The following is a 24398-nucleotide window of genomic DNA, read 5'->3' on the forward strand; positions in this document are numbered from 1 at the left end:
TGGGGTTCTGCCATAGAGGGACATTGCTTCTGGGACATGAATGAAAACTGGACTGCAAGAGATGTTAACACTTTTTAAACAAGGCATCCATCTTCCTGCTAAAATCACCTCTGATGAACAAGGTGTCACTGATGTATTCCTGACCTCCCTTCCTTCCCTGCAGAAATCTTACTCTGCTAGTAATTCTCAGGTTGTGCCTTTTCTTGCCACAGAGAATTCCTACCAAACAACTGTCTGCTTCAACCAGAGCTTCTCCAAGTTTTCTGAATGACACAAAATTATAGGCTTTATCTGGAACTAGTGATTCTGCTTATAATTAACTCCTCTCCCCTCCCCCACACATCACAAGAGATTGGTAAATGGATCCAAAGGCAATAAAATTTAGTCTAATAAATAAAGTCATAATTTTTCAATGGATGGAGTATTTGCAACCTTAAGTTTCAAATAATTAAATGCTTTTATAATGAACATTAAGTATTTTTACAATTAAAAGAAATACGTGACATACCTTCTGCAGATGACTTACATGATTCATCTCTCCTCTGACGCTTCTAAAGAAAAATAGTAAAATCATGAATGTTTGAAGTTATGAATTTTGCAGGAAAACTTTGCAAGTGTTAGCTTCTAATTAAAGCAGTTTCAAAATAAGGTCTCGCAATATTTCTCAAAGATTCAGTATTTTAAAAAAATGTATTTAGGAAAAGTAATTCTGAAGTGAAATTTGTAAGCTGAAATTATCTTTCTAAAAACACATCAAACCAGAGAAACATGCCCCACTGCTAAGATTTTATAGCCTTAATTAGATAAATCAAGCAAAAATTTAGCCAAAAGGCATTCCAAGTTTCACAGAGCTGTAAAGGAACGTAAGTTAGAGAACTCATCTCAATTGTTGCATGTGGAGATGTTTTGTACAGAGAATAATTAATCAAAGAATTGTTTTTACAGGTCAAAAAACCAATAAGGATTTTTGGCCAGTGGAATTCTTCATCAATCTTGTAGTGAAATTGTGCACTATGATCCTTCTTTTTTAAGAATCTTGTTTTCATGATGAGGCACTCATGACCTCCCTTAAAACATCTTTCAACAGCTCCCATGATTACGACATATTGATACACTCCACACATTTTACAAACTACTATTACATTTTATCATTGTTCTTGCAAAGATAACACCTTTAGACCAAGACATATGCAGACAAATGGTCTGATAAAATACAGGCATGCACAATGTACCATAAACAAGAAATCTACTGACCAGAATAGATTCTTTCCATTTTTCATGAATCACTTTTGCCAAATTCAGATCAATATGAACCACACAATCCTCAACAGTTAGTGATCCTTGAAAAACAAAGAGAATATATTCATTAAAAGCATTCTATAAAAACTTATGTAAGCAATTAAAGTGCAGTATCCTAGACTTATTAATTTTAACTTGGATATTCTACATAAACTGGTCATGCCTAAAAAAAATTGTAAACAAAAAAGCACATTCCACAGAAATTGTTTTCAGGTGTTCAAAAACTCTGAAAGGCTAGGAAAGAAACAAGTTAACATTAACTGTATATTGTTGAAATATGGCTACCTGGACAACAGTATTTTTCCTTCTCTTTTCAATTTGTCTAGCAGACCCTTCTTTTACAAAGCCATTGTTAATTGAAAACAGTTTCATCCACAAAACTGTGATTCCCCCTGTTCCATTGCAATCCACATGGCAACTGGTTTTCTGTACAACATACCCACCACAGCCCAACAGCAGTCACATCCCTCCTTTCCAACACATAAACTCAGAGAGACAAACTCCAAGCATCCCCCCAAACTCTAAAGGAAACAGCAGAAATTATCATGGTATCATAACAAAAGCTCTTTTTCCTAAAAACGGTATTTCTCACCCTTTCAAAAATAAAAAAACCGAGAAGCATGTATGTGTCAAATAAAAATTTTGGGCATACTTCTGACACAATAAAACACTTTTCTGCTATAAAAAACAAACTTTTTTTTAAAGGAGATAGGCACATAAGGCAAAGAGGCCAGTAATCAAACCCACCAATAAATCAGGTATCCAGGGTTTCACATAAAGCAATCTTCAAGATGAAAGATGGAAATGAGAAAAAAAAGGATAAAGTGTGGGGAAAAAAGAGAGAAAAACATCAAACTTATATTCCTCCTATTTTCTTTTTTCCTTTTTCTATCACTCTTTAACTTCTGAGATGCATGTTCAAGCTGCTTATGACTTCCTTAACCATAATCTGCCAGCAGACGGATCTGTTGTCATCTTTTCAAGGACACAGCCAACTTCATCTCCCTTAACCATCCATCTTCTTGTTCCCCAACTTATGTGATGCCTAAAGGTTTTTTTTTCCCTTTCTTCTTTCCTAATCAGCCACAATTTGCATATTCCTTATCATCTAAATATCTCTTCAGAGTTTGAATATAAGCTTAAAGGCCTGTTGCTCAGAATGCAAATAAGCAAATATATTTTTACTTTGAAGTATGTGCATGTACAAAAAGACAAAGGCAGAAGGTACCACTACTGCACTTATATTTTATGCCATGCTTAGTTAAGTTTCATTTCTGCATTAACATCAACCGCCAGTATCATGAGGAGTTACAGGAATCTACTCCCTAAAAATCAAGGATGAAGATAAAAAAACACAGGCAAAGAAAGAAAGGTTTACTACCCTTTTTTTTTTTTCATAAAAACATGTATATAATTACATCATACCTGCATCAATGCCAACAGGTCCAAATATCTCTTTCAGCTGGAGTGCCAATTCAGGAGGCAATGTTAGTTCTAGGCAATCTATACTGAAGGCTGCATGTGATGCTGGTATAGGGCTTTGTCTCTTGGCTTTAGTTGCAGCCCAGCTTGGAGTGTCAATCTCTTCTTTACCACATATCTCCCTGGAATTCTCCTGAGTTTCTTTATCCTTCTCCAGTTCTTTACTGCTGCTAGGACCAACCAGAGGCGCACGATCCATTTCCAGTAACAAACCAGTCCCTTTGGAATTTTTGGCATTGCTTTCTGAAGGGTTACTGTCACTTTCATTGTTTAATTCAGATTTCAAATTGGTAGAAGTTGTGTTAGGATCATGAGGCAAAACTGCATCAAGTTGTAAAAGTGATGGCTTATTTACAGTTTCTTCAAGAGGACTCTCCCTCCCTCCCTTCTGCTTTCCTGAAACAGACAGCTCAATGACACCTGCTGCTGAGCTGCTTGTGTTAGTTCTAGGAGCTGAATCCACAGAATTTTTCACTTCCACTGAATTATCCAATGAGGTAGCAGTGAATGAGTCAGAAACATCAGAACTTGTCACAGCTGTCTTGGCAGCCCTACTTTCTGCAATGCTGAGTGGTGAGTCCTTGCCTTCTGAAGTCTCAAAAGTATCACCAGCCCCAAGTACTTGTGGGGCTTGCTTGCAGTCTTTGAGATTCTCATCACAGTTTATACTTGCCTTGAAATCAAGGTCTGTGGCCACTGGCTCAGCTTCACTTACCTGAAAGCTCTCAGTATCAACAGCTTTACGTAACTTTTCATCAGAGTCTAACAGCAGACCCGTGGCCCAGTCTATGTCTTTGTTACATCTTTCATACAGATCTTTCAGAGCTTCAAATGAAACAGACTCAAAGAGCTTACAGAGTGTATCTAGTTTTTCAGACTCATCAATATTGATAAGCTCACTTTCCTCCACAAAAGTACTTTTATCATACGTAACTCGATAGGGTATTTTTTCCTGAGAATCTGAGACATTATCTATGTCTTTGGGTTTGAAGCCATCTAACCTCCCATGCAGTATTTTTGTTGTCTCAGGAAAAAGCATTTTCTTTTCTAATCTCCACAGGAGAGCAAAGTCCTGTGATTCAGTCTGTGAATAGCTACTTTTTTGCCTACACAAGTCTGTTTCCTGTTTCTCTTCTGCCAGGTTAAGTTTAGACAAGTGGTCCTCTTTGGGATGTGGCAAGCTGCTGTTTGTAAAGGTGAGGGCTAATTTGTGATGTTTCCTTGTTCTCTTACTTTGCTGGGATTTTTCCTCACTTACTGTTCCACTACCTACTATTTCCTCTTGGTGTACAGGCAAACTCCTTGTATCTGGTTGCTCTTCAGTGTTCACAGGTGACCCATGAATCACATGTACAGTTTCAAGAGCATTCATATTAGTGTCATCTTCAGTATTTCTGTCTTCATCACACTGATTTAAATTTGTCTTTCTCATTCTCCTTGACCTTTGCTGTCTCTGTTCTAATGAGGCTGAGACAGGCCAATATTCTAACATTTGCAATTCTGGTGTAACTTTATCTGAACTAACAGAGTAACAGCTACAGGGTAGACTTTCATCCTCATGTCCTTTCTCAACAGTACATGTCTCAGGCAGGCCCACTTGCTCTTTACCTATCTCAGAATGCTGTTGACTGGGAGTTTCACCTTCCTTATCACTCTTCAGAGGAGATTTTTCTAGTCTTCTAGATCTTTTGACTCTCTGTCCCATTGTTTGTTCCATGGGCCAGTCACCCAGAAAGTTTAGTAGTTCTGGTTTTCCTGATGTGTCAAAAGCCGAACTGCTTGGTTCCACTGTGTTACTCGTTTGTGTTGATTTTGGTTCCATACACATTCTGCCCAATTGTTCAACTGCAGTTTGAACTTTGAGACTGTTGTTATCACTGTGTTCCTCAGCTCCACCTGTGTCTAAGTTCACAGTCTCTTCAGCTGGAATCACATCAACCTCATCCATTTCTGCTTCAGTATTTTCTTCTGTTTTTAATCGCTTTTCTTCTGTTTTTAATCCCTTTTCTTCTTTCTTCTCCAAGGGCAGCTCTCTTTTGATGCAATCTGATAAATTAATTTCCAAGTCATCTTGAACAGTGCTGTTCTCAGAACTGTGTTCCACTGAGATATTTTCCATTTCTTTTTCCTCTTTCTGAAATTGCTTGGGGTCACAACTACTTTCTAATGTTAGAGAAATACTGGGAAAAGTTTTATCAACTTCAGCTAATTCAATAGGCTCCACCTCAGAAGCAAAACATTCTTCTTCCTTTACATCAGAATGTGCCTCTCTCTTTCTGAAAGACAAATTGGAATGAAATATGAACCCATTTCAAACCTTCTTAAAACATTTGTCCACATTTTTAACTCCAGTTAGAGACAGCATAGAGAGTTTAACCTAGTTAGACTTCTAGTAGAAGGAAAACAAATTTATAACTAGCTGTAACTCCGACACTCCTCAACAAAAAAGGAGCTAAGCAAAGATGAACTTTCTTTAGTAAGTACTTTCTTAAGTAACTTTCTTTTGTGCTCTTCTTACTAGAGCACAGGGCTAAGAACACTTTCTCAGGAGTCAATCTCCCCCCCATCCCATTTCCAGCATTCAGTTTTGTATCAAAGCACTTTGCTGCCAGACACTTCCTCATTCAGATCAGCAAGTCTGGTAAATATACTTTTATCTAGTGACTGTTGCTCTCTCCTCTTGGCTTAATGCTAAAGACAGTCTAGACATTAACTAGGAGAGAATGTGCCATTTCTTGTCAAACAATTTTTTACAATCAACTACATTCCGTTAATTATCATTTCAAATACATCACACATGCAAAACCCAAGTGAAATAATAACTGAAATCAAATCTGATTTCCTGTGTGTCCTAGTTTTGGCCAGAACATGGAGGTTATTTTATACCACCTCACGTCATTGCTGGAGCAGGAATGGGAAGAGGAAGGGGGAGCAAATGAGCAGTGAGTGTGTGGTTTGGGAGTCTCAGTGGGGGCACTGAGCTGAGGATTGCCATTCCTGAGCAGAACACTGTGCACTACAATCCACAGCACAATCCAGACTGGCAACTACAGAACAGTCCTGGATACAGCCAATGGAAACCTTGGCAAGTTTAAATCAAGTATACTGAAGAGCAAGTAAAACCTGTTACTACTGCACAGAGAATACACCTTCTACCACCAAGATATAATCTAATATCAACATACAAACTTGGAAATTGTCATTTGCTCTTATTTGGGACAACATTCTTCTAAAAAACAATTTAGAGATTTTAAGTGTTTTTTTATCTATAGCATACATCCAACAACACATTTCTAAGATAACAGCAAGTCAGTCAACATTGGCTTCTTGAAAAGTAACACTGCCATAATGGGAGGCTTTCAAAAGCATTGGAAAGTTGACTAGATCCCTTGACTACTCGTTTCTGACAATCCTGAAATTCTTAAAAATTAAAAAAACCATGCAGGGATTTTTTTGTGTTACTTAACTGTCTTTTTAAATGCATTCACCATTTGACATTATTACCCAGGTTTTGTTGCTAAGAAGCTAAAAGGCTGCATTTTTAGTCTTTTATTTGATGCTATAAAGCTAGTGAAAGAATCTAACCTCTGGCTTTCCTCCTGACAAGGATCTTCACTCCAATCAGCAGCTTCTGATTTGTCTGGAACTGAAGAATCCAATATTGATCTAACAGTAAGGCAGCGTTCATACCGTTCCAACATTCTTTTGATCTTTTCTTTAGATACACCATGAATGTTTCTCCTATGAATTGAAAATAAACAAATATAAAGCCATTTCAAATTTCTGTATTACAATGACAAAGGAGAATAATTTAATAGATTTACAGCAAGACTAACCAAAGAATTCAGGGAGCCAGATGAAAAGCTGTGAGACAGCAACTCTTTCTGTATCAGTGCACTAAGGCATTGCAAACAGGGCACATCAGACAAATTGCTGCTCCACTTTTCCACCCCATCTGGTCTCCCTGTACTGCAGTTAGTTGGATGTTTTGCATAATACTAAAATCTAAAACTGTACTAATAATGCATCTTCCTCAAAGAAGTTTCAGAAAACACACTATATCAGATCCTGACAGTGATGCAGGATACCAAACTGGGTACAGAAGACTTCTGAATTCAGTCTTCTTTCCTTGGTTTTGCTAAACAAAGAACTCGTTGAGCCCTGAAGAAAACCTATTCACCTATTATTCTGGACACCCTTTGGCCAGAAATTTTCACTAACTCTGTTAAGCACCAATTAGCACTGTGTTCTGCTGCAGTGCCACCTAGAACAAGTGAATCTTGCCAAGGATAGTAAAAGAGAAATAGAAAATACAGAAGAAAAAGTTTAACTTATTTTAAAAAGGAAAATAATCTACCTTACCTCACTTTAAAAGCAGTGAACCTTAAGCTAACCATGCAAATTCAGATGACAACATATACTATAAAATCAGAAAAGAACTTCTGTTGGAAGGGACCTCTGGAAGTCCCATACTTCAGTCTCCTACTCAGAGAAAGTACAGCTAGATCAGGTTGCCCAGAGCTTTTTGGCTGATTTTGAATATCCGAAATGACTGAAAGTCTATAAACTCTATGGGCAAACTCTTTCAGTACCTAACCACCTTTAAAATAAATGTTGGGCTTTTTTTAATGTAATCTAGAGTTCCAACTTGATGACGTTTCGTTTGTCCTATCCCTGCACAACTCTTTTTAGTCTTCTCTATAATGTTTCAAAAGGTAGCTGAAAACAACACAATTATTCTTCTTCAATTATCTCTGCTTAAGGCTGAATAAACTACTCTTGCTCAGTTCCATATCACCTGTGAATTTGCTAAGAGTGCACCCTGTCCCAGCATCCAAGTCATAAAAATGACATTAAAGAGCTGCAGTCCCTCCCCAGAGGGACATAGGCCTTCACTTTGCTCACACAACATTTGAACCTGGCATCTAGCCAATTTTCTCATTATATTTTCTTATGTTTTATTATTCACTTACATAGGGTTTATGTCTTGCTGATTTCAGCCCTAAGTAATAGAAAGTCCTGCTAAAGAAGAGGTAAGCAACAATGATGATGCACCTAAGAGGTTTGTCCCTCTTAGGCCACGAGGTGCTGACTGCCCTAAATTCAATGACAGCAGAAACACTTTAACTAAAGCAACAGACCAGGATGCAAAAACAGACCCAACCTGACATAATTTTTGCAACCTCACTGACCCAAAGGAACAGCCACTATACCTTACATGCCAAGAACTCTAATAATGAAAACATCACAGTGTCTATTGCTAACAGTACCTTTTGCATGTAACTGAAGTGACAGAAGATCTTATAATACTTACATCAAAAATTCCACAAAATATCATTAAAAAGCTACTTATTATCACAAAAATTTTGACAGATACCTTGCTACTTCACTAGCCATTGTACTAAACGACACCTTTTTCAAAATCATAGCTTGTACTGTCCAGTATGTTATTTTCCTTTACATTCTTACCTTTCAAGTTCTTTTGGTTTAAACTTCCACCAAGTGTCTGGTTCTCGGAACATTACTTTGTATTTGAACTGCTGAGCCTGAATAAAGATATATAATATAAAACAGAACATGCCACATCACCCATTTCTTATTTCTATGACAAAGCACACTATATGCATAGCTTGCATACCTATGGAATAAAACATTTGGAATAAACGTTTTTGTTCAGTGTTGCACTTTGGTTTATATAAACTGAGATTTTTAAAAAAACATTTATGTATCTCTTACCATAAAATTAAATGTGTGCTATAAAATTAAATGTGTGCCATGATGTGTCTTCTGAGACAACACTGCAAAACATCATCTCTTTCCAGATACAGCATACACATTTCTACACAGCCTCTCCAAGACAGAGGAAAGTGCACAGCTTACATTCAGAGCTGACCAGATGTGAACCAGCTCCAAAACAAGCAATTCAGTTATATTAGCACAGCTATTGTGGACAGCCTTCCTGCCACATGGGAAACTTGACCAAGCTGCAAGTAAATGGTTTCTATATAGTTCAGTCTCATCATGACAGAAAAGGAGCCTAAGGTCTAATCAGGAGAAACACGGCAAGTACTGTGCTGTTTCTCCCCATTCCTGTTTTCAGAAAAAATTCTTTTCACTGTACCAAACACTGCACTTCTGCAAGAACTCTTGCTGCATCTTGATTTCAGCAAACAGCAAAATGAAAGACATAGCTTACAAAAGAACTGCTTATCTGACAGTTGCTAATAAATGCAAGGATAATAAAATAAACATTTTATTAACAAAAATTATGTGTGTCAAAGTCTCACTGTTCATTAATCCATTAGCACATGCAGCACATGTAAGGTATCTGCTCAAAAGCTGTCAATTATATGTACTACACTCTCTGCTGTGTTTCTGTAACAGGCAAGGAGAAATCCCAGACCACATTATAATATTTTTTGCACTGTATTATTTCAGTTAATCAGAACCAATTCGATAAAATAATGTTGTTCTAACTACCAACCAATATGGTTAATGATCAAGAGCAAAATACACTCTAGACTTTAAAAGTGTTGATATCCATTTAAAAACTATTAAGTGAAAAGGTAGGATCACTTCAACAAAAAGTATTAAGTAAATCTGCATAACTACAAGCAAGCTAGCAATATTTGGTAACTCTAGCCTCCAACTGGTATCTGCCTCTATGTTATATTTAGGATGGAACTGAGTTTTCAAGTTTTACAAAGCATCACACATCACTCACTCATTCATTACTGTTGACTGCATTTCTAAAGCAGCTTCTAATTTTACTGATCATATAAAAGAGGAACAAAATCCAGTTTCTTCAACAACATTTGCTTTTGGCCCCAAGAACAAAGCACTTGGCTTTGGCCTCTGGTAACTAGGCCAGGTTAATGCTCATATACCACATGACACATGACACTGAGTCATGCAACACAACATGACACTGAGCAATATGAGTCCATGCAACACTGGCTTTTTCACTCCAGACTTCCTTGTGGAATAGAAGCTAGACTGTGAAAGACACTCCCATTTTAAAACATACATTGTTGCTATGCTAGACAATAATCTCTTTTCACATTGGTCATATTGTAATACTAACCAAAGCAACATAAGGCTTCATCTCCCATGCTTGTATGTTTGTGTTGTCAATTATTATAGGAGAGATTCGTATTTCAAACGCTTCTTTGGCTGAAAAATACACATGTACAAAACAAGGTAATACAGTTAATTTCATTACAAGAGGATGAACATATTAATACTCATTCTCTAAGTTTGTTCTATTTTTATGCAGATAATCCATAATGATTAACCACTGTGTAAAGAACTCTTGCCATAGCTTGATCTGTTTCAAGGCCCTTTATTTCAGAAATCCCCCCTCACATGTAAAACTACTGAGATATGGCATTAGCTTTTGAATTAACATATGTATGATAATCAAGGAATGAAAATGCAGATGTAAAATGCATCAAGATGACTAATCAATCAGTAAATTAAACTAAAAAAACTACATGATCACCTTAAAGTGGACTTCTTTGTTGCATACAAAATTCTTGGCTTTATAACAGTCTTAAGATTAGTCCACTCTGTAAACTGTATAAAATATGAAAAACCAAAAGAATTATTGTAATTTAAATACACATTAATGAAATGTATAGAACCACTCACTTTGAGACACAGCACCATGTTTCTGTAGCCATGTTACAACATGTCTGAACAATCACAGTTCTTGCTGAATCCCACATTTATTATTTAATTTCTCCACTAGTAGAAATTTGATGGCAGAAAAGGGATCATGGTTCAAATTTACCAAGTAAAAGCTTAAAAAGACTTGTTCTATGGTGAGTTTAGCACAGGTCACTGTCAAAAAACCCCCATCCAATTATGAAATGGGGAAAAATAATTTATTCTCTCTTGCTCTTATAATTTTGTTTAAATTTGACAACAATTTTGTGTACAAGAGAAAAAAAAAAGATAACTAAGAGCAGGAAGATATCTGTGTATTATTTGTGCATTCGTTACGTACTGCATATGTATATTATAGATCATCTCAGAAGAAATAGTTCTGGGAGATGGTGTAGGTAACCACTCTAGAAATGGGACACCACCCAAAATATGTACCATTATAAAATCTGAGGACAAAACATACTCTTGACAAAGACAGTGGCTTTCTAATTGCAAAACACACAATGAGCAGATGACTTCTGAGTTTGTGCTCATATTCTTTTTCCACATATATTAAAAAATACTTCTACAATGGGGTAAATGCTCGTCACATAACAAGCCAGGCAGATTTTTAAACAGCACACAAGATCTGAACTGTGAGCAAGCTAATCCCTTATTTATGTCTCACCTCTTTTCCTGTTCCACTCATGTGCTTCCCCTAAGCAATCAGGATCATAATGGTATTGTCCATGTTTGTAAAAGTAATCATCAGTACTAAGAATGATTCCACCTGGGTTATCCTCAAGCAAATTCCTGTGAAAGATCAAGAAATAAACAGCTTTTTCCCCTTCTCCTCCCAAGCTGCAATGTCTACTACCATACATACTTTTTTTTAGACTCTTGCACAAAACTAAAATTATTTGGAATGGAAGCAGCAAATGTAGGTAAGAGAAGGAAAAAAATCAACCTCCAAGCAAATATGATCTATAATAATTTCCTTCCCTTGTTTTTTCCAAAGGCTGAGGATTATCTAGGGGAGAGAGCTGATACAGTTTCCCTACATGTCTCTCATTTCAAAACATCAAGGGAGATATTTTTCCATCTACATGTAGTGACATACTTTCACACTGACAAATATCCTGTCTTAATTGCATCACATGTTTCAGGTGTCAGTCAAAAGGAGTCTTAGTTCAATCTAGGCTTTTAGAAAGTAAGAAAAGGAATCAAAAATTCCCCCCAAGAAGCTTAACATATGCTACTTATACAATAAAAGTTACACAGTGAAAGGGGAATTTCTGCCTGTAAAGAGCTGGCATATTTCTATCAGTGTTATTCGATGAAAACACTCAAAATAAAATGGGACTGAAAGAATACAGCAGACCTACCACTACAGCAATGATGCTCTGCTGACAAACTCCTTTGCTCAGTGATAGAAGTTAAAGCTTATCATTCCTATTTCAATTTCCAGTAGGAAAGGACCTGCAAGCAACTCTTCTTTCAGCAATTATTATTACCTAACATACTGCATGTACTGTGTAGCTTGCAATTAGGGTTTACACATTACTATTTACAAGTGTCAGAAAACTGTCTCTGCCTATGCCAAATCCTGTACATGATAAAGCAATTTTTTTTAGAAGCTCACAATATAAATGTTCTACCTTGCCAAATATGATTTTCCTGATCCTGGAACACCTCTGAGAAGAACAAGTACTTGACCTATTAGTTGCATCTTTTTTCTCATCATGTGACAAACACGTGGTTGCTGTGCTTGCGGGAGGTTCAATTTTGAGTTTCTATCTTGATTTCCCCATACCTTCAGAGAAGAGCTGCCATCCCAGGCATTTGAAACCACTGGGGAGGAAAGAAAAGGTCCTTTTTCTGAAGTTCTACAGTCAGAAATAGGTCTCCAGTGCCCTGGACTGGCAGCCACAGGAATTACAAAACTGTGACTTCCACTGGATGGATAAAACACAGGAGCCATGAGATTCCAGTGTTGTTGAGATTGATCTGATGGTGTAGGAAAATTTAAGTTATAACCCTGCTGAGTTTGCTGAGCATCTGCAGGTTTTTGTGTTTTGAAACTGGATGTTTCAGGAGAGATACACGCCTCTGGAAGAGAAGCACTCTGGTGGCTGCTAAAGGCAGTCACTGCATCTTCATGTTGTTCCAGGCATCTTGAATTAGGATCTTCAGAAACAGCTACTCCAAGTTCCACAAGTCTTTGAGAGGACCCACAAGAAGCAGCACTCACACTACTTTGATCCAAAACAGTATGTTGTGTCTGATCAGAATTTTCACACAATATTTCTCCATTTGATAGTTTATATACTTCTGAAGCCACAGCATGTTGAACATGCATTTCCAACATATCAGAATCTTCCAGTATCTCTGCAAAACTGTCTGATGCAGATGGTGAGCTTGTCTGGATGCTCAGCTGACTGACTGGTGGCTGGGAACAGCAGAGGTTTTCTAAAACCTCATTATTTGTCTCTGCTTGCTCTGGAAAAAGTAGGACATTGCAAACTGAATCAGGTTTTTCCCACTCAGGAAATTTGGTAAAACCCCCCTGTTCCATAGGGTGCTTGTGTACTATTTGGTCATTTGCAGAATTAGGCAATTCCTCATTCAAGCTGTAACTCTGAAAGGCATTTTCTAGTAGGGAATCCAGTTCTCCAGTCAGCTGCACACCAGGTGACAGGACCTTTTCTATTGCTGCTCCAGAAGAACTATGTGCTGCAGTACCTTCCCCCATTCCTTCATTTGCAGTAGATCTTTGCTGATTAACAAGAGGTAATGATGATGCTGCTAAATCAAAACTCAAGGTTGAGGATGCTACTCCTTTGGCATGGGTGGACAGCTCTAGAAGATGATCCATAGCATCTTCTACTGTTGGGTAAGATAAACAGAATAAAGCATGGTCAACTAAACAAACCCAAGCTGATGCACATGCAGTTTTTTACCTGAGGAAGCATTTATTACAACTAAAGAAACAAACAAAAGACAGTTCAGCAATTCACCTTTAAACATAGCTTCTGAAATTCCCTTGACCCATTTCTCATTAGAAGTAAAGGCAGAATTCAATACGGACATATTGAAAAATAACAACCTAATAAACTTAAAAATTACTATGGAAATATGTCTAAAAATTACAAATTTCAACTGGAAAAAATATCAGAGCTGGATGTTTAAATGGATACTTATTTCTAATCTATCTCATATAGCTGAAATAGTGTAAAATGAACAAAAAACTCTACAAAGGATGAAAGAGCTAGCAGTATGCAAAGTACATTCATTATGGCCCACTTAAAAATGCCTTATCTGATATAATATACCCTGAAAAATCCAGTATCTGCATAAATTCTTTGTAAAGTCACTAAATTGAGTAGAGGGTGCCAGTGATCAACATGAACAAAATGAAAAGCAGGCACAAACATCATCTGAGCCCTAAAGCTAAGCTTCTGTTTTCCTAAAAGTGCAGCAAAAACTTTCAGCTCATTTAAGTATGACTCTGTCTGCACTCATTAAACAAAATCTTTGTCATCCTTCCAGCTTCTGTACTGTATGAAAACAACTTATTAGCACTCAAATATGCTAACCTTTCCATTTTTAAACTACTGTTTACAGTACAAGGCTATGAATTCTACATGTTTACTGCATTCTCCAATAAGCTTTAGATAAAACTGTATTATGGTAAATGTTGAATCTTATTAAGAGTTCGAAACATGAATCCGTAATTCCATCGAATTCAATTTTTAAATGAACAACAATTATAACAGCACTCTCCCATTTGTTCTTAAGTTTTAAACTCTGTACAATTTAGGTAATAAAAACAGTCCTTTTAATGGTTACCTAGCTTTCATACATCCAAAAAAATGTCCAAATCTGCTTTCTTTGCACATATTCTTACAATAATCTCAGTTAATCACATCTGATCATATGAATGCAAATTGATTAAAATGCTCCATATGTGGCTGATTCCCCTGCACCTCATGCAGTACTTTTATCATAAACAAACAACCTTGCATATAGAGGAATTTTAAAACCACAGAAGATTGGGAGGGACTGGGCATAAATATGGAAATAGTCTGCCAGGAGAGTTGGGTATGTAGGTCAGCAGAATGTAGGGAAAGAAACCAGTTCCTGGCTTTAGTTCCAGCAAGGCTGCAGAGAACTAAACATGGCAAACAGAATTTAACCTGCAGAAACTAATCCCCAGTGGACACGACAAGATGACAGTGCAAAATAAATGTAAAACAAAAGCTCAGTTCAAGTATTTAAGGAAAAGCAAATGCTGCCAGGACCACATATGGCACACCATCAAAAAATTGTGATCTAGAACATAAAATACCCCAAGTACAGAAACAGCATTTTGCAGAATATGGCACAGAAACTAATTGGAAAAAACCAGATTCTCCTCACAATTCCACCAGTGCCTGCTCTGTGTCACAGAACAATCCACTCCAAACAGTACCTCCATTTAAGGAGCACACTGCTCCATTTATCAGGCTCACAGAAACACTGTTAAAATTGGAGAATCTCACATGGTTGTAAAATTTCAAAACATTATTACTCACCTACTTATAAAAAGTTAAACTCACAAAAATGATTGCAACATCCACACCAACTTTTCTGGAGTTGCACCACTTAAGAGCTATCTGCACATGAAACAAAACTGTAATGTTAGCTGTATATTATTTACCTTTAAAGTCACATTCAGACAGAACCATATAAACCACACTAGGATCTAGGTCAGAAAACATCTCTGACATGCTGTTGAGGAGCTCTTCTTTATTGACATAACGCATTGCTTGTGCCACTAAGTGGCTTGGGTACCCCTGGGATGCAGCAACAGCAGCTCTGTCAGAATTGCCATTCCTCTGAGAAGGACTCCCACCAGTTTTCCTCTTCCGTGGCATTTTGTTTTCTAATACCCAGCGTGCTTTTTGTTCTGGTTTGTTCACACAGGGCTGACAGCACCAAGCTTAAAAATCACAAAAAAAGCTCTCCTAACTGGGATAGACTGAACAGAAGTTGCAGACCTGGAATTAAAAAAAAAAAAAAAAACCAAACAGAAAAACTTTAATAAAATACATAATCACATTTCCATGTCTTCTATTTAAGTAGCTAAAAGATTAAAAATATACATAAGCACACAGGAAAGCATTTTCTAGATGTCTGCCTTTTTTCTTTTCAAATGGCTGACAGCTAGAGCAGCCTTATTTTCCAGTTAACTAGACACACAATCTGCATCTGGAAGAAAGAAAAAATAGAATGTAGCTTAAAAGAGAAATCCAGAAAAGTAAAGTTTGCAATGCCAGGTGGCCAGTTCACAAATATTCCTCTGCTACTGAGGATCAGTTAACATTATGGAACATCTACATTCAGTTAACATTCAGAAACTACTCCTCCTATGAAAGCACTGGAAGATGTAACGTTACTAAATCTTTCAAGTCTTTCTTGACTTACCCACCACCCATATACTTTAAGAAAAAACAGGAATTCTTCAGTGTCAAACACTGGCAGAGAGGTTGTGGAGTCTGCAACCACCCCATCATATTCTCAAAACCTGACCAAACAGCCCTGCTTGAACCAGGCTATTTCAGGGCTTGGGTAATGTGCTTCAGGCACTCCTGCTTAATCTGATTACTGGGTTGAACCAAGTGATATCCAGAAGTGCCTCAGCCTGGATGGAGTTTTTTTTTAATTGTTAAAAACACTTTACAACTGTATAAACCATAAAGCAAGAAGAGGCTTCTGTCCACCCCCCACACTTCTGCCATGAAGCCTTTGAACACATCTAGTTACATGACAGGATCTGAAATAACTGCAATTATTGCATTAATCTTGTATAGAAAAGCAATTATTAATAGAAATACAAGCACAAAGTACAGCATGGTCTCCCTTTTTTATTTATATCAGTATCAAAGCTCTGTTGAGTTCTTGTGATGATCATAATAAACTAATTTATATTTTTTACAAATAATTATTCAGAAGCAAACCTTAGTAAGGCTCAGAAATCTGAAATTACGGCAAAGACTTACTATTTACCAATAACAATTACTGAGTAGGCCATAAAATACCTGTTTTTATATAAAACACGTATTTTGCCAGTGATGACCAATTAATTCAACATGTGCAGATAAATCGATGACAGCACTTCCATTTTCACTTAGTCCTTCCCTCCTTGGATCACTGGCACACAAATGACAATGCCAAATTAGTGCCAAATTCAAACAGCACTGATCCATTATCCCCTATCAATCTCTTCCAACAACCAAGAGATTGAACATTTAGCAGAATGTTGACTGTTATGTTCTCAAGTCATAGAAAGTTATGAAAGCAAAACAGACAACTCTAGGATCCCAGGAGTTTCTATTATGTCTATATGGACTTTAGACAGACAAACCAGATGGATGTCTGAAACAATAACAAGGTCAAGGAAGTCTGAAATGCAGCACAAGGAAAACAATACACAGGAAAAGGAAGAAGCAGACTTCCAAAAATAAAGGAAGAAACTATAGAAAATACTAATTGGCCAGACTGAGCTGGGACGACTGCAGCTGGTTTTTTCATCACGCTTTTTTTGGTTCACCTCTCTGATTAGCCATCCTTACACCATTCTTCACTGTCATGAAGTATTCAACAATCACAAAAAAAGTTACAGCAGGTCTTGTTTTTCAAACTTCTGTATCTAATTGATTCATCCTCTAGCCAGTAGAAAAGGTTGTCCTAACTTAAACAATGTTGCCCATGCTAAAAAATGTAATTGTTCCTCAGTCAAAGATTGCATTAGGAAACCATTAGCAGTAAAGAAAGTTTTTCGAGGTCATTACAAGGCCTTATTTTTTAAGCAAACAGAGCAGAGAAGTATTCTAACTACTACTGAAGGTTTACTAGAAGCATTAAGCAGCATGAGAAACTTCTGGTTTAACTATGACCAAGTTCAAATGGCAAATAATTTATCAGTATTACTTCTCTTCATTTTTTAAGGACAGAGGAAGTCTGTCTCCTTGACACAACACAGAAGTCAAACAATATGAACAAAGCTGCCCAATTTGTATATATTTTTAAATTTCTCTGAATACTTTAGGGTAGTTAACTCCATACATATAAAAGAGGTTGGTTTGGCTTTGGTTGGGTGGTGGTGGTGACAGCTTTTTAGTCTGCTTTACTTTTGGGGTTTTTGAACAATTTCTTAATTTCAAACTACATAAAATATTTATCATGCAATGTCCATGCGACCTTCTGGCTTTTTAAAAAAACAAACACATGCACATATATACTTACAAGCTGGGGCTGCAAAAAAATTCCTATTTGTAATACATACAAAATAGCAATGGCACAGGACTTACATCATTAGCTTCACTGAGTTGCCCCACAGTGGATCCTTTCTCATCTTTCCAAAACCACCACTGATGGCACATTTAATAAAGATCTGCTGTTAAAAACTATAATGCACTCTTCTGTCAGGAAACCATACTTTCTAATATATAAATCAGATGTCAGCAGAAGTGGCTGCTTCCTCCTGACAAAGGAATAATCAGAATACAAATTAAAATTTGTATTTTTCTCACTTTAAGCAGTTTTAACACTGAGCAATACACTTAATAGGTTTGAGAAGATTAAGCACAACTAATAACTTAAATAAGTACCCAACATTTCAAGCTGAGCTAAACTGTAAGTTTTCCTAAGGATAAGAACATCTACCTGATTTCAGTTTTTAGATGACTTCTTATTTTAAAAAAGCTGACTTACATCAGGTAATGAAATAACATAGCAGAAGAATTAGCTAGAAATAAATGTAAGTTTCCTCACTTGCCATTCCACTTGGTCCTTCGCCACAGTTCTTAACCATCTTGAAAAGGTTTACATATCCATGCTGATGAAGACTAGATTCATTCCACCATGTGGGAAATTAGGCAAGTAAAATCTGGCACATCAAAATAAGATTATGTTACTTACACAGCTTATTTGTAAAGTCTTACTAATGCTAAAGAACTGCACTTCGGTTCATCAAAGCATCTGCCAACTCCTAATCCATTGTGTACATACCAAAGATGTTAGGTCTACTCAAAGTCTGACAATTCCAGTTTACATATTAGCCTAGAGCTTACTCCTCACAACTCTTGTGCTTCCAAACAAATTTAAAAAAAAAACCCAATCAGCAATAAAACCACCAAACAAAATATAATAAAGAATAAACATCAACAACAAAAAAACGCAAACACACAAGAAAACACCAAAACCAAACTGAACATGTACACCTAAATTAGGTAAAGAATTAGAAACAACTATTCTGTCAATTCCTAACATGACAAGTTGATGGCCTAAATACTCTTCACAAGAAATTGAGATACCCATCTCACATTTTACATCTAACTTCATTCCACTGCTCCAAAGAATTAAAAACTGCTATCAAAACACACAAAGCACTTCACTTAAGCACAAACTTGATGAGAATCCAAATTTACAAAACAAAGGACATGTTGCAGACATAGAAAGTTATTCACTTCAACAAAGTGGCTTCAGAAAAACCATACCAGGAAAAGCTGAAAAGCCATTCAATTATTTTACAGAACACCCTTTCAACAAAGGTAATTTCCACATTTGTTCATTTGCACTTTGAGGTTTCCTGAGTGGAGAAAAACTATTAAGTATTTAAATACAAGCACAAGAGGAAAAGCAGCCAATGAAATCAAACTGACAGCAATTCATTTTGCTTTCTAGTATTTATAAAATAAGATGATTTTCTTTTTTGGCCAAAAGCCACCCCTCTAAAAACCAGAAGGTAAAAAGGAAAGAAAAAACCAGGAAATGCCTTCCAGCAGATTTTTCTCAGTGAGTGTAGGAGTAGCAAAGTTGGTTTGGGAGCCTTTTGCTGTCTTCCATTTCTGCCAGCAGTCAGCAAGGGAATAGGCCACTTCATTATTGAATGTGAAAATCTATACCCAGCTAAAGACAGTGCTTCTGGAAACACTTCAAGGATCTTTTCTACTCTCTCCTTCTTCCACTCTGTGTTGTTCGTACTGGTTGTTCCAAGGTCCTGTTCCACAGTTTTAACAAAGGTCCTCCTTTGTCATATCAAGTTCTGTCAGAGTGCAATACACCAACAAATAGGTCTAATTCCTAACTAACTTACACACACCTGCTTTATGCAATCTGTTCTGCTAGGATTTTTTTCCACTTTTGTGATTTTTAAGTCTGTCCCAGGTCAGACAGATTCTTTTGAAGCTGCTGCAAAAAAATAAGTATTCCTTTGAGAACAAAACAAAAGCTTCATCCAACTACACACAAAGTTCAAGAGTACAAAACCAGCACAAACTCATCTGAAGTAGATGCTTATGAAGCAAACACAACCTGCAGGAAGAACAGAGCCATGTTTCCTAGGAAGGACTCAAAAACTCTTCTGCACATGCCATGTCATGAGAAGTCAACCTGCAGTGGAAGTCACCAAGTATTTCACAGGTGACAGAAGCTGTGGAGCCCCACATTGTGCAGTTTCCTTTCAAGACACAAAGCTGCTCTTGCTGGAGCCCTTCCATAGAGCTCCCAGAAAGGGACAGTCAAATCTGGTGGACGTACATGATTAAAGCAGTGATGTAGGAGGAGGAAAGCCACCAGTGAGTGTGTTCTCCACCACCAGGCCTGCTTGAAAGGAACTTCCTATTGCTGTGTGCTGAAGGACAAAACTTGGATTTGGGCAAAAAAATGCAAGTGGCCTTGGTATTACAAAGAGTGTAGATATGCAGCATGACAAACTAAAAAAAAACCAAAAACAACCAGTTATTCTCCTTGTTTAGGAGGAGAAGGCTGTTGCTTGGGTTTTTTTGGTTTTGAGTTTGTGGAGTTTTTCGTGTGGAAAATAGTAAAGAGTATCTGCAAAATGTCCTTTCCACTTCTAGGGACATTTAGAGATATTTGATCCTTTTATAGCTTCCCTTCTATGTCCTTCTCCCATACAGCTCTCAGCCCTCTAAAGCATGCTGAAGAAAGGGTTTCCCATGGCAAATTTGGCTTTGAGGGGAGACCTTCGAGGATGCTGAGCTCTTGGGCTACCTGGGCTGTCCCCAGTACACACTCGACACAGCCCAGCTGTGTTATGTGACCTATGCCCAATCTCTGAAGTGATGCTGCAGGCTCAAACAAAGATGAATCTTGTGGTAATGTTGGTGCTTCTGCAATTCCACACGTGACATCAGTACTACTGCTTAAGATTTTATTCCAACTCCCCACTACAAGTCAGAGAGGTATTTGGAAAGAGAACTCCAGAAGTCCTGGAGCTGCAACTTGCCCACATCATGCTTCCAGAGACTATTCAAAACTCAGCCTTACTCAGTTCTGACAGGCAATATAACTGACAGCTAATTAATACCCTACTGGCATTCTTACAGTAGCAGAGCCTCTGTGAGAAAAACTAAGGCAGCAACATCTTAAAAGTCAAGGATTATTTTTTTAATGGAGTTGTTCTGCATGTAAATTTAGCTCTATAAACATTCCTGAAATAGTAATTTGACTGTGTCAGCCACTTAGCATAGATTACAAAGTACACAGGCAGGAGTAAAAGACAAGAGACTGCACAACACCTGAGACCTAAAATCTCCCAAAGCCCCATATGTAACATTTTTATATTCCCTCTATATCAGTGGCTTCCCCAGATGAAAAGCATTAACACTAATACAAAAGAGGAAGAGGATTAAAAAAAAAAGTGTAAATAAGGCAACAAGAAATAGAGAGCAACTCCATAGCTAAAACAAAAGAAAAACCAAGAGACAGTAAGAAAAAGCCTGTATTTATTGAAAAATAAAATACAGGATTTTAACACGTGCTTTGATGCTGTTAAATTTTCCTCACCAGTTTCCTTCGCAGTCTACAGGAACCCAAACTGCGCACACGTGCTGCAACATGTGACACAAGCAAGCCCTGTCCCAGCCAGGGTGACTGTGCTGGGAAGAACGAGGGTTAAAACTTTCAACCTTACAAACGCATACCATCCTTAACTTTTTCTGTCTTTCTTTAATTTTCTCCATTTGTTTTTAAGCCTTTGGCTCTCAAATCTCAACTAGAGACGGGTTATCTAAAACTTTCACTATTTTTGGAAGAGTGAAAGAAGTTACTCTCAACTTTTCACTGTAAGGTTCTCCTACAGGACTAAGAGGCAGACTAAACTTTTCAATGCATTGTATAAAACAGCCTATAAGTCTCTCTTAACAGTCACGCTGTCCTCAGTCTTCCAGTACATGAGTTAAGAGAAGTACTGGTAAATACGTTTGGGTTTTTTTTCCTCGCTTTTGAAGCCAGGCTCCTCCAAAGTCCCAGTGACCTTATGGTACTTGACCAGCAAAACTGCAAATCCTGTCCAAAGCACGGAGAGACACTATGCTACAAAGGTCACAAACAATCTCACGATAAAGACGTCTCAGCGGTTCTCGACTGTAAGAATGAACAAGCCCTTAGAGTACTCAGAATCCTTTGATTTCATTTTGAACGGGGTGAATTTATCTTGGCGACACGAAGTTCACCGGCACCCCGCACTGCTTGCTGCGGGGCGGGCGGCCGAAGCCTTCCCACCGGCTGGCCGGCCCTGACCCTTCCTTCAGCGGCCACAGCTGCCGGCAGAGCAGCAGTCGGGATTATGCAGAAGGCCGGGCAATTCGGTGACGGGCGGAGGGGGCCAGGCCGCCGGCACCGCGGCGCTCACCACAGCGGCGGGGAGCGCCGAGGCCGCACGAAGGCCCCGGGGAGAGCAGGCCCGAGCGGCGGCCCCAGCCCGGCGGCGGAAGGGCCGCCCGCGACCACACTGCCACTACCGCGGCCGCTTCTCGGCGGCGACGACCCGCGCCCACAGCCCGGCCGCGGGCGGGCGATCAAGCTGCGCCGCCCCCGCCCCGCTGCCTCCCCTCCCACCCGCAGGCAACTCCTCTGCCGTGACGCCGGGGACGGGTCCCCCGGGCCCGCCGCCATACGGGACGCGTCGCGGGGGCCGCCCGCTTCCCGCCCCCGGGAGACCGCGGCGAACAGCTCCACGCCCTATCGGGAGCGGGGGGAGGGCGAAGCTCCTCCCCGGTCCCGCTGCCAGACCCCGCCGGTCGTTACCTCGCTCGGCTCAGCTCGCTCGCTGCCGCCGGCGGCGGGCGCGGGGCTGCGGCCGCGGGAAGGGGAGGCTCGGGCGGGGCGTGCGCCGCGGGGACACAGCGCCGCTCCCCGGCCGCCCGGGGAAGCGCAGCCCGGGAGGAGGCGCCGCGCCGCCCCCGCCCCTTCCCCTGCCCGCCCGGGCCCGCGGTGCCGCCCCGGCCGGCTGAGGCTGAGGGCCGCTCCGCGCCACAAGCCGGCTGGGAAACCTGCGTGGGAGGGACGGCAGAGCTGCGCGGTGAGAGCCGCGCTGCTAGGTACGGTGCTACGGGGGTGAGTTCAGCAACGGCGGGGGATCGCCGGCAGCTAGCGCGGTGACATCTCTCAGCCGTGTAGTGACAGCTTTCACACCTGTAACAAAAAGCGTGAGTGTTTAGTTTCTGCTGCTGCTGCCCAGTTTTACTAAAAATTTTAACGTTGAGGATATCTCCCACAGTCTAGAATGACGCCGTGGGTCTGCAGGCTCATACTGAAGGGGAAATGGCAGAGGAGAATGAGTTTTTAAGGAAGCTGAGGAGTGTCGGTGGGGTCTGACATCAGTGATTGCTGTGGAAGCTACGAGCTGCAACAGAATAGAAACAGCTGATTAGGAGGAAAGGGCTTCATTGTCTACAGCAAGCAATGGACACTTGATGGAGATGGACAGTGGAGGATTATGGAAGGATGAAAGAAAAGAGATGTGCTCTGATGGACTGAAATGATGATAAGTAGCCCTAAATTAGAACTGTTGTGAAGTCACCATGAAAGGAACCAAGTGAACAAGAGTTTTGAATTTATCAGCACGTGTTCATACGCAAGGTGCAAAAGGGTTTTAGGGGCAGAGCTCCTAAAATAAAATTATTTTTAAAACAAAACGAAAAAGAACCGCCAAACAACTCTCAAGATGAGAAGATTTTACTGGGAGAACTTTTCTGTAGTTTTTATAGAAGTTCATTGATTTGAGAAATTTCACTGTCACCAAATGGGCTTTAAAATATAGTTGGAAAATTACATATGAAGTTTACCCATTACTGATGTCTGAGAATAGGACTTCATTACATTGCCGTAGGCATCCTCGTCGGCTCTGTCTCCCTGCCTATCCCAGCAAGGTAATAGGCAGGGTCTCCACTACTTGGTGCTTGTACATCCAGTTTTCCGGGGATGGATTCCTGTGCCCATTGTCTTGAAGTACCTCCCTGCCATCTGCATGCAGCCGCCTCCCGTCAGGCGCAATGCCTCAGGAGGACATTGCTGGAGGTGTCCCACTGTGATCTTCCTAGGGAACAGAAACAGGACACTCCTGTGAAAGGAGAGAAGCATTTTCCCTCCCGACTGGGTGTCACGACCCACTTGGTAGGGTGCTTGATGTTCTTTAGAACTTCTCATCATGCTGAACAAATACACCAATCCAGGTGTCAGGGAACTTTTATGTCCTATTGTATCATCATCTTAACTCCAGCAAGCCAGCTATTTAGTCTCAAAAGTGTTGATTAACAAGCCCTTAACTTTTACAACTAAGTTCAACAAGCTTCCAACTCACACAACAAACTTCAAGTCTTGGAAGTGTTGGCTAACAAGCTCACAATTTAATATGCTCCCAATACTAACAACATTTCAGGTTCCCTAGTGGTCTGGATCAAGGGTAAGAGAGGAGGAAGAGACAGACCAATCCACTTTCTTTTACAGTTTATCTGGTGCACATGTGTTATATAAAACAGATTTTTGCACTCTTTTGTCCATGCATGCAATACTAAGCCCTTTAGAGCCCTCCAGGAAATGAGGTCTGTGGGGATCCTGGAGCCCCTTGTAGTGAGGTGCCTTGCAATGGGGGACTCAACCCCTGCCTTGATGCAGGCGCACTG

General features: G+C 39.3%; 1 protein-coding gene and 1 long non-coding RNA gene across 2 annotated transcripts in view; one reads left to right on the forward strand and one right to left on the reverse strand.

Moving 5' to 3' along the window:
- The window catches only part of N4BP2 (NEDD4 binding protein 2), a 35660-nt gene extending 13081 nt beyond the window's left edge, over nt 1-22579 (reverse strand). The window contains exons 1-12 of the mRNA XM_036382101.1: nt 22522-22579; nt 18244-18358; nt 17781-17953; nt 15128-15467; nt 12087-13314; nt 11117-11241; nt 9866-9954; nt 8251-8327; nt 6367-6522; nt 2725-5057; nt 1255-1340; nt 509-551 (exon numbers count right to left, since the gene is read on the reverse strand). Coding sequence (XP_036237994.1) covers nt 509-551; nt 1255-1340; nt 2725-5057; nt 6367-6522; nt 8251-8327; nt 9866-9954; nt 11117-11241; nt 12087-13314; nt 15128-15344 — 4354 coding nt within the window. The 5' untranslated portion in view covers nt 15345-15467; nt 17781-17953; nt 18244-18358; nt 22522-22579. The remainder of the gene's footprint in view (nt 1-508; nt 552-1254; nt 1341-2724; nt 5058-6366; nt 6523-8250; nt 8328-9865; nt 9955-11116; nt 11242-12086; nt 13315-15127; nt 15468-17780; nt 17954-18243; nt 18359-22521) is intronic.
- Nucleotides 22580-22726: 147 nt separating this feature from the next.
- LOC118685842 (uncharacterized) lies at nt 22727-24263 on the forward strand. Its single transcript, XR_004980053.2, has 2 exons — nt 22727-22814; nt 22994-24263. It is a non-coding gene; the product is annotated as an uncharacterized LOC118685842 (long non-coding RNA).
- Nucleotides 24264-24398: the final 135 nt, after the last annotated feature.

The sequence above is a fragment of the Molothrus ater genome, chromosome 4, assembly GCF_012460135.2.
Source record: "Molothrus ater isolate BHLD 08-10-18 breed brown headed cowbird chromosome 4, BPBGC_Mater_1.1, whole genome shotgun sequence".
NCBI classification, from domain to species: Eukaryota; Metazoa; Chordata; class Aves; order Passeriformes; family Icteridae; genus Molothrus; species Molothrus ater.